Consider the following 13,698-nt stretch of genomic DNA (forward strand, 5'->3'; position numbering starts at 1 on the left):
TTTAGAAAACTAATTTATTTGAAGCATATGGGTTTAATGAGTACTTTTATTTTGCTTTTCATGAATAAAAGGATAATATTTCCATTAATTTTAAAAAGTACTTCATTTTTTTGTGAACTTCTTAAAGCACTTTCCTCTAGGATTATATACTTTGTGGAAAAATGAAGAGTAGTTTTTTTGTTTGTTTGTTTGTTTGTTTTAGTTCTATGTCCTAATTTGCTATCTTAATTGTCAGTTTTTATCCTGATCTAATTCTGACTTTTGAAGCTGAAATTTCTGTTATAATAATTAAGACAATCATGCCCAGCCATGTATTATCCTTTTCAATACATAGGTTTGTCTATATGCTTGAATTAGTCAGCTTTTTTTGCTGCTGAGATCAAAAGACTTGAAAAGAACAATTTTAGAGGAGAAAAAGTTTATTTGGCTCCCTTGATTTCAGAGGTCTCAGTCCATAGATGACTGGCTGTCTTCCCTGGAACCAAAAGTGAGGCAGAACATCATCATGGAAGGCTGTGGGAAATGAAGAAGTTCAGGACTTGACACTCAAGATCTCTCCTTATGAGGACAAAATATAAACCTCAAAGCCCCCAACGACTCACCATGTCTAGCCACAACTTACCTGCCTACAGTTGTCACCCAGTTAATCTTGATTAGTGAATTAATGCACTGATTAGGTTAGGATTCTCATAATTCACTCATTTCACCTTACACTATCTCACACATGAGCTTTGAGGGGACACCTCATATCTAAACCATAACAATGCTAAAAGTCTCTACATTACAGATCTACTTTTCTCAGGACAAAAAGAACATGCATCAACTGTGGCAGTTCTTCCTTTATTTCATCATTATTTGCTGAGTGTCACACTACTATGAGAGCTTCTATTATAGAAAGCAGAACACATAAATTGGAAGTATAATGTAACGGATGTTGTCATGAGGTATAGAATGAGCATTCGTAATGTAACTTAAGTAAGGAATGCAGTGTTGGAAGATCAGGGAGCTTATCCCAAAGAATGTAATTTCTAAACTTAAACCTGAAGATCTAAAGCAATAATACCATTGGCAAAGTGAATAATCCTAGTCCTAGAAAACTTTATGGACAAAAGAGAACATTCTGTATAACTACAGTATACCTGGGGGTTAAGGCAGGAACCCAGCAGATGTGTCTCAAGGGCTAAACCAAGAACCAAGGCAGTGGAGAAAGAGTTTCACCCATTGGTTTGCAATGCTTGTGGACTACCTAAAAAGAGAGACTTTGGATACATGTCTCAGAAAGAGATAAAAATGGTGACTGAAAAATTTGACAGAAAATCATTAGACAGGGACAGTGTACCCTAAGAATGAAATAGGTTCAGAATAAAATTCCAGAGAAGAATCCTGAGATTGCAAGGGATGACAAAAACAGGAACCCTTGAAAGAGACTGAAGAGTTTGGCCTAAGGATTAGAGAAAAAAATGCAGAATATAATGCAACAAAATCCAGAAGAAGTAGCCTTTCAAGAAGGAAGGAATAGACAACAGTGTCTAATTACCGTAGAAGAGTCAGTAAGATAATAGCTCCAAAAGATCCCCAAAATTCATCAACATTGTTTTACACAGTTCTGGTGAAATGGTATTGCAAGGAAACCATATTGCAGAGATCTGAAATGTGAATGGAAATAAGTCAACAGAGATTGACTACTGTCTACTAGTTCAGGAAGATTATCTGATTAAGGAATAAGGAAAGGAATAGATAAAAAGCCATTTTTAAAAGGTATTAAAAATACAAAAGAATATGTTGACAAGAGGTTCTAGATTATGTGGAAGGGTGGGATCTAGAGCACGGGTTAGGGTGCTAGTTTTAGGAGAAGGCATACCTCTGATTGTGGCAAGTAATAAATATGCCATTACAAATGTTGCCATATACAAGCCTGCTCATTCCAGTGCTAAGTAAAGTCTGAAGTACAATGGTTAAAGTTGTATGGAACTAGATTAATGGGATATTCAGGAGGCAGAGTAGATCTAGTTTCTGTTTAGATACTGGTACTAAAGGAAGGACTAATCAAGGTCGACTACAGAATGTCTGGTCTTGGTGATATGGAAATTCAAGAGGAAAAGCAGGCATCAGAAAGAGAATAATGTAAAGACAAGTGATTTTGAAGTATACCTGGGAATAAGATATATAAGCACAAGAGTAAGAGAAGTTACTAGTCCTATAGGTAATACCTAGTCCTCTAGGCTGCTAGCTCTATGAGATAAGAAACTTTGTCTATCTAATCAACTATCATCACAAGTCCACACAATGCCAGGCAAGAATCTATAAAGGAGCTTAAAAGGGAACATAAAAATCTTGTTTCCTGAAGGTCTGTAAAGAAGACTCATGAAAAAGGAAATGGTCTGTATAGTTGAATTCAGCAGAAAAGTCAATGAAGATAAGGAGTAAGAGTGCTTCTCAGATAAAACAATATTAGGCCTTCCTAGTAAGCACAGTTTCAATTTAGCAAAATCAGATGGCAATAAATTAAGGAGAGAATAGAAGGTAAAGGAATAGAGTCAGAGAATAAATTTCTCTTTAAAGAAATTTTTATGGAAGACAAAATATGAGAAGAATCTAGAATTTGTCCCAGAAATTTTGTTATATCTCATGCATTTTATTGAATTGAGAGATGCAAATCTATAAATTTTAAAAGGAAATGGCATATAATTTAAAATATATTTACCAATACATAAATATTCATACCTAGAGAAAAAAAATGATTCCTCTTTTGAAAGTAAAATCAATGGACAAAGGAAAACATTTGTACCAGTAAAAACAGAGAAAGGATTTACAGTTGTTAATTTAAAACAAAAAGGAAAATACTCAGATGTAGTAGTTAACTAGAGAGAAGAAGAAAGATTTTTTATAATATACAAGCTGAAACTAGTTAATAATCATATGGGTTAATCTTAAATTTACTAGAAATAAGACATATATTAAGACCATAAATTAAGACAATATTGTTGTCAAAGTATCAACAGCTTTAAAATATTATCATGTCAATGTTGAGTAAGGGTTTGGTGAAAGGAGCAATTGCCAGGTAAATTGGTGAAGTCTTTGTAAAACTATTTTCCAATATAATATTCTACTTATAGATCATATACCACAAAATACTTATAGACATTTTCTTTAATTCCATCTTTTAAAATGGATTAATTAAATGCGATAATCAAAAATCTATCATATAACCAGTTGGTAGATTATTTAAGATGATATTTATATTGCATATAATGCAGTTGTTATAATACTAACTGAAAAATTGGATATGAAGAGTATATGTAATTGCAATGTAAACTAACAACAAAACAAGCATATACTAAAAAACTGAAAGAAAATGCCTTAAAATGCTATCTAGTGGCTGTCTTTGAAGGTGGAGTTCTTGCAGATTTCCATTTATTTGACTTTTTACTTTCTAAATTATCTATAATGAGAATTGTTATTTTGATACTCAGAAATTTTATCAATTTATCTAAATAAAACTACTCAATGTTGTGTTTTGAAGTAAAGAAGCATACAGAGAGAGTAGTAACTAGAGTACAGCCAGAATCAAAGAAACACAATTTTTTCTTAGGCTTAAGATACAAGAAATTGATGAACCAAAACCCAGAGACGTAGGAAAGGACAGGTAAAGGGATTAGTGTTCTGCAGGCAGAACAATACTTCTCCCTCTGGTATACTATCAATAAAGCCTACAAAGTTAACAAGCTCCTAAATATGGTAATGGCTCCAAGAAAGAAGCAGTATAAAAGACCAAAAGGAAGTCTCTAAAAGCCACTGATCTTCAGTGTAACTCTGAAATGTATGGTATTGACAAAGCAGCAATATCTGCAGTTTTACTTTTTAATAAAAACACACACATATATATGTGTAGTAATTTTTATATTTGATTATAAGGGGTGGATTTTTCTTTTCCTTTTTTTAAAAAATACTTTATATATTTGTTACCTCTTATTCTTACCTGGTATAATTTCTCACCTTTCATATTTTTTTCCATACCCATCTTCATTGTTATGCTTTTTCTATTCTTGACATAGCTGCTATATCTATATCAGGTTACTTGAAACCTGATATAGATTATATTTCTAGTTTAAAATATTATATTAACTTACACAAACCAAAATCAGTTTTATATGATATTCTGTCTCAAATAAGTTCAGTATAAAGTCTTCATATGGACAAAGCTAGTATAAGAACAATTAACTTTAAAGGATGCCTAAATATACATGATAGTGATACATATTCTTTTTGTATTATCTACCAAAAATAACTCTGAATTTTCTAAATAAAAAACTAAAACTAAAGCCTTTTAAAATGTGGGTTACCATAAAACATTCTCTTTATTTTCCAAAAGAGTTGGATCTGAAACTCAAGCAGAGTGACTGACATTATTTTTCTTACAGAAGATTTAGCTACCATGAATTAATCATTACATTTTTTATTTCTTGTGGTGAAATTACTAGCCTCAACTGAATGACCTGGCCAAAGTTTGATCTCTTTAAATTACAAATAAACAATCATATCTCTTTCCCAGGTAAGGAAGAAGACTTTATCTACAAGGATACTACTGCAAATGAAAAATTAGAAAGGAGTAAAGAATATACATATCAATGGCTTCATACACAAGTTGGGGTTCATGCAGCTAGTTCCAGAAATATGAAATGGTGAGGTGATTTCCTTTAAATTAGATTTTTGTATTGTAAACATACCTTGAAAAGTGAAACCTGGGTTAATTGTGTAAAAGAAACATGACTTTATAGCTAAAGGCCTATACACTACTGGGTTAAAAAAAAATTGCCTTTCATATAGAAGAGATTCAATCACTCATTATATTTTTCACCATAAAATATTTGGGAAGAGCTTTATTCTGTAATGCTTAAAACCAACAAGTGAATCATACAAATTATTTTGTGTCATAAAGTAAAGGTCTGAGATCTATTAACTGTTTCTGAGTGTAAAATATGTTGTAGGCTGTATTTTAATGTAGTAGTGCTATTATAAATTTGTCAATTAAGAACTTAATTTACCCCTTTTAATAACATATATGAACTAAACTTTCATATACAGTGAGTTCTATCCATTTCCTTTCAAAATGTGGAAGTGATATCATAGCAAAAATGAAAATAGAGTAAAACATTTTAGTCTGAATTTTCATATTTCATTATAAATGAAGAAAGTCAGAATAAAGTCATCTATATTTCAGAATTTTCATTTTTTAAATACTCAAATTAGTGGAGGCAATTTATGTTAGTATTAATTAGTTTAACTTAGTTCACAGCATAGCATCTTTGGAACTGTAAGCAAATTTAATAGAATCCATTTAATACCATCTTAATAACCCAATATAAGATGTCTTCTTTAGAAATTTAAAAGCCTTAGTATAAATGTAGTATAGTGAAAACTTTTAACAAAATGTTTCAGGGTGAATTTTAGATATGCTTAACATTTAATAATATCCTTTACTAATAAATAATATATGTAAATATGATAAAATAGTAAACAATTATTTATGAAATTTCGCATATGAAACTATAATACAATATATAAAATTTTCAAGAACATAAGTTTTTGAAAAGCCAAATGTAATTGTTTTGGTTTAAAATAGAAATTTATTATAAACATGACAATAATTCACTAGCATCTTTCTTAAAAGACAAAGGATAAGTAAATGTGAATAAAAACTTTTTCTATAATTTATTAAATTTAATTATTAATAGTTTTAAGATTTTTACTCTTTGATGGGTTCTTTTGAAAAAGAAGGTGGTTTTACAGTACGTATCAATATTATGACAAATTTAACTTAAAATTTCTATTGAAAGATTTGAATTCGTGCTTATTTATCTCTAGAAGCTAATTTAAGAAAAATATTACTAACATTTTTTAAATAATGATATCTCCTGATTTTCTTATGTTAGCATTTCTTTCATGTTCTTCCTATACATTCATATTATAATATGTTTTCTGTTTTTGTCGCCACATAGCAATCACTTCTTGCCTGAGTTAGATCCAGATGTACTTAATGGTGGAAGAGTCCAACTCGTGGTAAGAAATGTGTTTAAAGTTATGGAAACATGGTGTAAATACCAGTGCTCAATGAATGACATCTTTAAAATATTCCCACAATTAAACTATAAAAATGAAAATATAACTCTATTTGAAATAATGTCAAGATACCATGTGGTAAAATAAAAACATTTTTTCTTGACTTCTGATATAACTTTACATTATTACATTGCTTTAAAGTATATAAAAATATTCACCTTTATATTATAAAATAACATTATTATTAATGGGAAGCTCAATGAAATTATTTTCTTGAAAATTTTAGGAGTATCATTCATAGACTATACTTGATGAAATAGCAAAATATTCTCACAACTCAGAAAACCAAATCATACAAAAATTAACAAGTACTTGGGAACTCAAGCACTCTAATATAAAGTAGAATATTACATACTTCATTAAGTAAATTATTGAAGCATAGAGACAACAAAATTCTAAATATGGTGAGCAAAGTGTAGACTCAAGGTAATAGAACTGCATGTACATTGCTAAATTCCATTGTACTATATACTATTAGAAGGAAAACTATTTGAACAGAAGAAGAATGTCTAATATTTGATCTATAAAAATGGATCCTATAAAATGATATTTTTTAGTGTGCTTCCAGAAATTTCCAGAAAAGATGGTACCTTGATCACTGACTGAAGTGTGTAGTCTCTTTGGCAGGTGAAAATGTATGCTTATGGTGAATCCATCTATACAATACCTTCCATTTAAACCAACCAACTACTACCTCTTTCTCATATTCTATATTTGCCAAGAAAATTTGTTATTATTTAGCCTGCCATATAGAATTTTGCATGAAAAGATTATGTGTTTTCTGATATGAATGAATATTGTGGTTTCCAGAACAGTTATATTCATCATTCTTGTGAATAGCTTGCTCAAGGAGTTTGCCTAAAAGAGGAGTAAAAGATAACATAATAGCTAGCTAAAGCTATGCTGTTTATGAAAATATATAATCCATTCACAGATTCAAAATAATCATTCATCAAATAATTTTCTGCACTTTAATGGAGAATACACTAAGAGTATCAAGCAGATTACTCTAGGAAAAATTTATACTTCAGATTAACACTATGTCTTATTGGCTATGATTTGACCCAGATTGTTCAGTAACCACATTGGAGCAAGAATGAAGAGTATAACGAGGTGTAGTGGTACATAATTATAATACCAACAACTATGGAGGCCAAGGCAGGAGGATCACAATTTGAAAGGCAGCCTCAACAACTGAACAAAGACCTAAATAACTTAGTAAGACCCAGTCTCAAAATACAAAAGTTTTAAAAAGGGTTGGGGATATAGTTGAGTGGTTTAGCACCCCTGGATTCAATCCCTGGTGTGTGTAAGTAAATAAATAAATAAATAAATTAGAGAATATAAAAGTGCCATGGAAATACAGTATAAAAAATTTAATTATTATACTTACAAAAGTGGTTGAAAACAGAGTGGATAGATTACTGATCTAATGGTTAGTTAAAATTAATGCTCTGTCATCAGTCCTCTTTTTCTAGACCTCTTAATTCCTCTGTGTACAAATATATGACAAGTAAGTGGCAACAATAAATGCTTTTTCATATATAAGTGATACAATTGAACATTAAACAAGGTAAACTGTACTAGAACAAAAAATACACAGACGGCTTTTGTGTGTGTGAGTAAAGGCAGTGTAAGAGATCAATAAGTTAATATCAGAAGGATAATGGGCTGACTGAAGGCCCAGAATAGTTATATTTCAGTGTATTCAGGAATGAAAACACTCAACTTTCCCACCTAGGACAGGAAACTAGAGGCAGATAATTGCCCAACTGAGACTAGCCCCTAAGAAAAAGAACAATGAAAACAAATGGCTGCAACTGCAGCTAGTATAAAATCCTCAGAGATAAATAACACCCATAGTAAAGGACAGAAAATTATAGAACAAAAATGATCAACTGTGAGTAAAGTCAGATGAGCAGACAAATGAACCACCTATAAATTATTGAAATAAAATTATTTAAACGTAGTCTAGGATGGATATAGTAAAGAAGATTAGTGAATTGGAAGATTACTTAAAGATGAATGGTAATTAGATAGCCTGCTAACTTCATATCAGAAACAATGAATTTCAGAAGATACTGGATGTGTTTCTTACTAATAGGAATAAATATAAATAGCATTAAAATACTCTTCTCTAAATTTCAAAAATGAGAACAGAATAAGGCATAAACATTCAAATTCTGAATTTTGGAGAAGTAAATAATATGTCTGTCTTCTAAGTAATAGCAAAAATAGAGGAATTAAAGAGAGGAATTAAAAATGGAAGAAAAATATTATTTTTATTACTTTCAAAAAGATATCAGAAGGCATGACAAAGATGTCAGTTATATTAAATGATTCCCCAAAGTTCCAAGTTTTCCAGAAGACAGTCATATTTCATGTTCTCCAGGAAATATACTCTGAGATTTTAAAAGTTGAATACAGAAAGTTTACTGAGGAAAGTTTTCAGAAACAACTCCTTTGAAAAATGAAAGAAGTGGGATTGAACTGAGAGAGAAGAGTTGTAGCAAAGGAAGGAGTTCTGGTAGTGGAAGCACAGTTGAGGCCAGAGCAACAGGACTTATACTCCTGTATCTCCTCAAGAGAAATGTGACTTGGGCAAAGCAGTTCTCTTCAGCTAAGACAATGTTATATAGAGGAGACAGGTACAGCAGAGAGCCATTAGTCAGCAACTCTGTCAGCAACTAGAAGTCTCTTAGTTATTAAACATGATCTAGGTAGGATATGATATTAAGTTTACCATTCATGGATGTGTCAACTTATTGTATAAAATATATTAATAGTCTTCAAATAAATGTATATATTTTTTAAACTCAACCAATATTATAGTTCATTTCTTGAGGAACTTGAGAAAATTCCTCTTAAATGTGTATTGAGAAATAAAATAAAAACAAGAATATATATGTCAACTTAGAAAAATAAGAACAACTTTTGTCACAACACATGAATACTTAGTACAAAGCTAAAGGACCCTTATGGCACAGGCATGGATGGACAGACCAATTAAAAAGAGTAGTGAGTTTAGAAATAGACTTATGACTGTATTGCAAATTATTATATGATAAAGTCAGGAAAGCTTAGATTGTCTAATAAAGAGTATTCAGCAAATGACATTGAGAAAGAATGTAACAAAACAGCAATACATATATATATATATATATATATATATATATATATATATATATATATCATACATAGCCTTTACAGTGGATGGGATTCAGAAGGCTTGAATATCCAAATATGAAAGGTAAAGCTGTAAAATAGACCAGTTTCTAGATGAGAGGAATGAGAATAAAAACTTAAGAAGTCTCAGACTTCTTATACTCACCTGAGTATTAAAATTTGGAAACAATAATTCAAAGGGCTGTCAATAATGTTAAATGCTTATGGACAGGTGCTGAAAGTAGAAGCTGTTGTAATTCTGGATGGAACTTATTCAATGTTTTAAAGTAGGTTTTTGTATGCCCTGTTGTTCTTCAAGTCCATTATTTGGGAAAATGTATGATGTCAATGATCTGTGGATCCAATGCAGTCCCAGAAAGGTTTCTCATAGAAATGAACAAACTGATTTTAAAATGTGCATGGAAATGCAAAAGACATAAAATAGCCAGTTTACAATCATGAAAAAGAACATTAGGAAGTTTCACACTACTTGCTTTCAAGATTTGCTATAAAGCCCCAGTAATCAATAATTTTGTTACTTGCAAAAAGATAGGAGACTCTATTACCATAAAGGAGAATAGACTAGAAAAATATTAATTCTTATAAGGCCAACTGGTTTTTTGTAAGGTACCAAAGCAATTCAAAGAGGAAAAGGATAACCTTTCAATAAATGATGCTGAACAACCAGATAACTATATGGGGAAAAAGTGAACCTATATGGGAAAACAACTCGTCTTTATCACACCATACCAAAAAAAAATGAATCTAAGATGACTTATAAACATAAATGTAGAAACTAAAATTATAAAACATCTTAAAGAAAATATAGTAAGGTATCTCCATAAACCTGTAATAGGCAAAGAATTCTTTGCATAAACCTATATATCTATATCTATATCTATATCTATATATATATATACTTTTATGCAATTGACAGTACAGGTTTGTTTACACAGGCATCACCACAAACACATGAGTAATGTGTTGCATCAGGAGACTACAATGCCACTAGGTAATAGGATTTTTTCAGCTTCAATATAATCTTATGGGACCATGGTCACATATGTGGGCATTGAACTAACATTATTATGTGACTGTACTCCAAAACCTTTTCAATACATACATGTAGAAAAACTACCAGGTAGCTTAAAAGGGTACTTCATCTTTATAACATTTGATTTTTCTTTAAAAAAAATCTAGGTAATAAGTACATAGATAGGTATTTGTTTTCAAAGTATGCTGTTAGCATTTCTTTACTTCCAAAAGTACACAGTTTTTAAATAAATATTTAATAACATTGTGTTTAAAAAAAACAGAAGAAGTAACTCCTGGTTTTAATTAAATGAAAGAGAATCTTCTTTTTGTATTTAAGATATCAAGGATAGAGGTGAAATTAAATCCAAATACTTAGAAAGTCACCTTCCAGAATTTACTTCCTTTATTCCAATGTGAAATGTAAGGGGGGATTACAAAACCTTGTATGTAGGCTATAAAAGAGAAATGCTCAAAAACAAAGATTTAGAAAAATTTTGCAAAATTGCTGTTTAACATGTATTTGCCATTAAATTTCATATTAGAAAATTTTTATCTGAATTAAAATGAATCTGTTAATTAACTCAATTTAGTCATTCCACAGTGTGTTCCTATTTCAAACATCATGATGTATAAAATAAATATAAACAACTTTGGACAATTAAAAAATAAATTAGAGGAAGATAAATTCATTGACTCATTCATTCACTCATACACGTGAGTGTGGGAACAAGGTGAGAAGAGGAATGTATAGATGGGCAAAAATCTGAATTTGAAGGAGGATGATTTTTTAGATCCCGAGTTCTTCTGTCTTTGTAGCTCATCAAATGTACATAGTTTTTTAGCCACAGTAGTGGTTTCATGTCTTTATTTTGCTGTACTTAAATTTCCTCACATCAAACATTTAAGACAACACATTTGCACAGGACTTCAAGCACACTGTGGTTTGGGTTAAATCCCAGCCACTTAGAGGCAGCTTTACTTTCCATAATGACATTTTCTCCCACTTCAGAGCTGAATCCTGATAAATCCTCACTTCATGATAGATAGTCTGTAAAACAAGATTTTATAGGTAAGAAGCAATTCTTTTGACTCTTAAGTTTAATCTAAGATAGTTTTTTTTTAAGTGCAAAGGCAATTTAGATGAAATGAATTATCTAATTTTTATATCTTTAGTATACCTTGGCATTTCAATATATTTAGCTTTATCCCCAAATTAAACTTAATGTGTAATATTTTTGTATTAAAATGGTTGTAATGAAAAGGCGGGTATCATCTGTGACTTTCTAGTACACAAATATGGAATGAAAGGCATATTCTGTGAATAAAAGCAATACTCATGTGATAAAATAAAAATATCGCAGAAAATAATCTAGTATGACATTTCTACCATTTTAATTAAGAATTAAATAATATACTTGGTAAGTAAGTGATGTTAAGCTGTTTAAAGTTTCACCAGCTGCTTTTAAGATTGATTTTCATCAAAATTACTATACTAAAATGTTTTCTTTTGTTGTACAGACTCAAATAGCAAACCTCAATTTTAAAATCGGCTCTTATTTGCAAAAAAATGCTTTGACATAGTGCATTTGTTCTGCCTGGGCAGCAATAAAGGATTGTGGTATCATTTTGAAGAAGGTTGTTTGACAGAGCCTGTTTGTTTATTTGGGGTAATGTGAGCTGCATTCAGAAAAATGCCATATTTTGTTTCATGATTGTATACATTCTCTCCCATTGCTCCCAGGCAAGACTTGTAAGCAGAGAAGACACGGATTTAGACCTTTTTTCCATGACCAGTGGAAGTGCTTTGTCTGTGAACAGAGAAAAAAAAAATCAGGCACACAGATACTCAGCAGGATCTTCAAGTAAGTTGTGGTTTCCTTCAGAATTAATTTAGAAATCACAAATGAATTGATGGAACTTAATGCCAACAAGCATTCTTTTACAGATAGGGGGTAGAATGCCAGCAACCAGAGCTGCCCCAGAATGTGTATTTGAATTTTCTTTCTTTCTTTCTTTAAATGTCTCCTTGCATATAAACAAAATTAAATTATTTCTAAAATTTACAGCATCAGTTTTTATTTAATTATACTATGTGATTCAATGCCCTCTGCTCCCTACCCCCAACTCTATGGATCATGTTGAATCCTTTGATAATTTATTCCTAAAACAATTTTTAGGCTAATTTTTTAAAGTTGAATTTATCATTAGTGTATTTTGGCCTTTTGTAGTTAATAAATATTGTAGGTAAAATTATTTTTTACAGAAAAAATTTCATGTACATCAGAATTTTTGATAGTATAATGTCAAAGATATGCTTTTAAAAATTATTTTCCTTTGATACATGACAGTTTGATTATGTTTATTAATAATGATTCCATATTCATAAACCTGCCATGCATACCTACTAACTTTAATTTGGGGAAGAAGAGTTTATTTGCTGGGGTTGTGTATATTCCTATTTTGTGTGTGTTTGTGTGTTTGTATGATCTAATAAAAATTACATCGCAGTTATAAACTCTGAAAAAATATAAACATTTATAAAATAACTGCATGTTGTGGTATGGGGAATAGAATCTAATTTTTAAAAAGTCTTCTTTAAATTATACGCTAGAGATGTTAAAATACTTCCTAAAATTAGTATAAATTAGTATAAAATATTTCATTTGATATCATATTTTGTTAACTTCCCAATGTATTGTGAGACTCAAACATCTATACATAAATTTACAATGTACTATAATTCTTGAGTTTTTCTTGGAAAAGTTATATTTCATGGATATTATGTTTATACAAAATCAATATGATTTGATATAAAAAATTCAGTTTTTAATATGTCTAATCTAAAACTATTTCCCAGTCTTCAAAGAGCTTGAATTTTTCTTGCTTGATTATAGAATTTGATCATTGAAAGATTATTCTATGTGATTGAGAAATAAATATTTTAGATTTATTCATTTAAATAAAATTACTCATCTAATTAATTTTTGACATATTGTTATGTTGTGATAATGACATCAATTTTTCAAATATATATTTCATTTTAAAAGGAATCAAACCTATTATAAATCTCATTATTAATGCTACCCATTTTATGCATTGTATATTATTAACACATATCAATTTGGAGCATTGTAGGTAAAAATAAACAAACCAAAAGTAGGAACAAAATTGCTTTGTTATTGTACAGAATATCACAACTTCTTTTTATAAAGTATCATTTGAATATTAAAGCATAAATAACTCAATGAACCAGCAACTATCCTGATATATACAACCTTCATTTTTCACTTACATGTCACTGAATCACAGATTTTAAAGTATAGAAGAGCATTAGAGTTCATTTCATAGCATATCCTCTGAAAAACTAAAATAGTGCTA

At 30.1% G+C, this 13,698-nt stretch overlaps 1 protein-coding gene across 1 annotated transcript in view; it reads left to right on the forward strand.

Moving 5' to 3' along the window:
- Positions 1-12,214, forward strand: part of Lrriq1 (leucine rich repeats and IQ motif containing 1) — a 155,901-nt gene extending 143,687 nt beyond the window's left edge. Inside the window, exons 23-25 of the mRNA XM_076853193.1 lie at positions 4,553-4,682; positions 6,000-6,060; positions 12,062-12,214. Of these exons, the coding sequence (XP_076709308.1) occupies positions 4,553-4,682; positions 6,000-6,060; positions 12,062-12,214 (344 nt within the window). The remainder of the gene's footprint in view (positions 1-4,552; positions 4,683-5,999; positions 6,061-12,061) is intronic.
- The last annotated feature ends 1,484 nt before the right edge of the window (positions 12,215-13,698 follow it).

This window comes from Callospermophilus lateralis, chromosome 4, assembly GCF_048772815.1.
Source record: "Callospermophilus lateralis isolate mCalLat2 chromosome 4, mCalLat2.hap1, whole genome shotgun sequence".
Classification (NCBI taxonomy): domain Eukaryota; kingdom Metazoa; phylum Chordata; class Mammalia; order Rodentia; family Sciuridae; genus Callospermophilus; species Callospermophilus lateralis.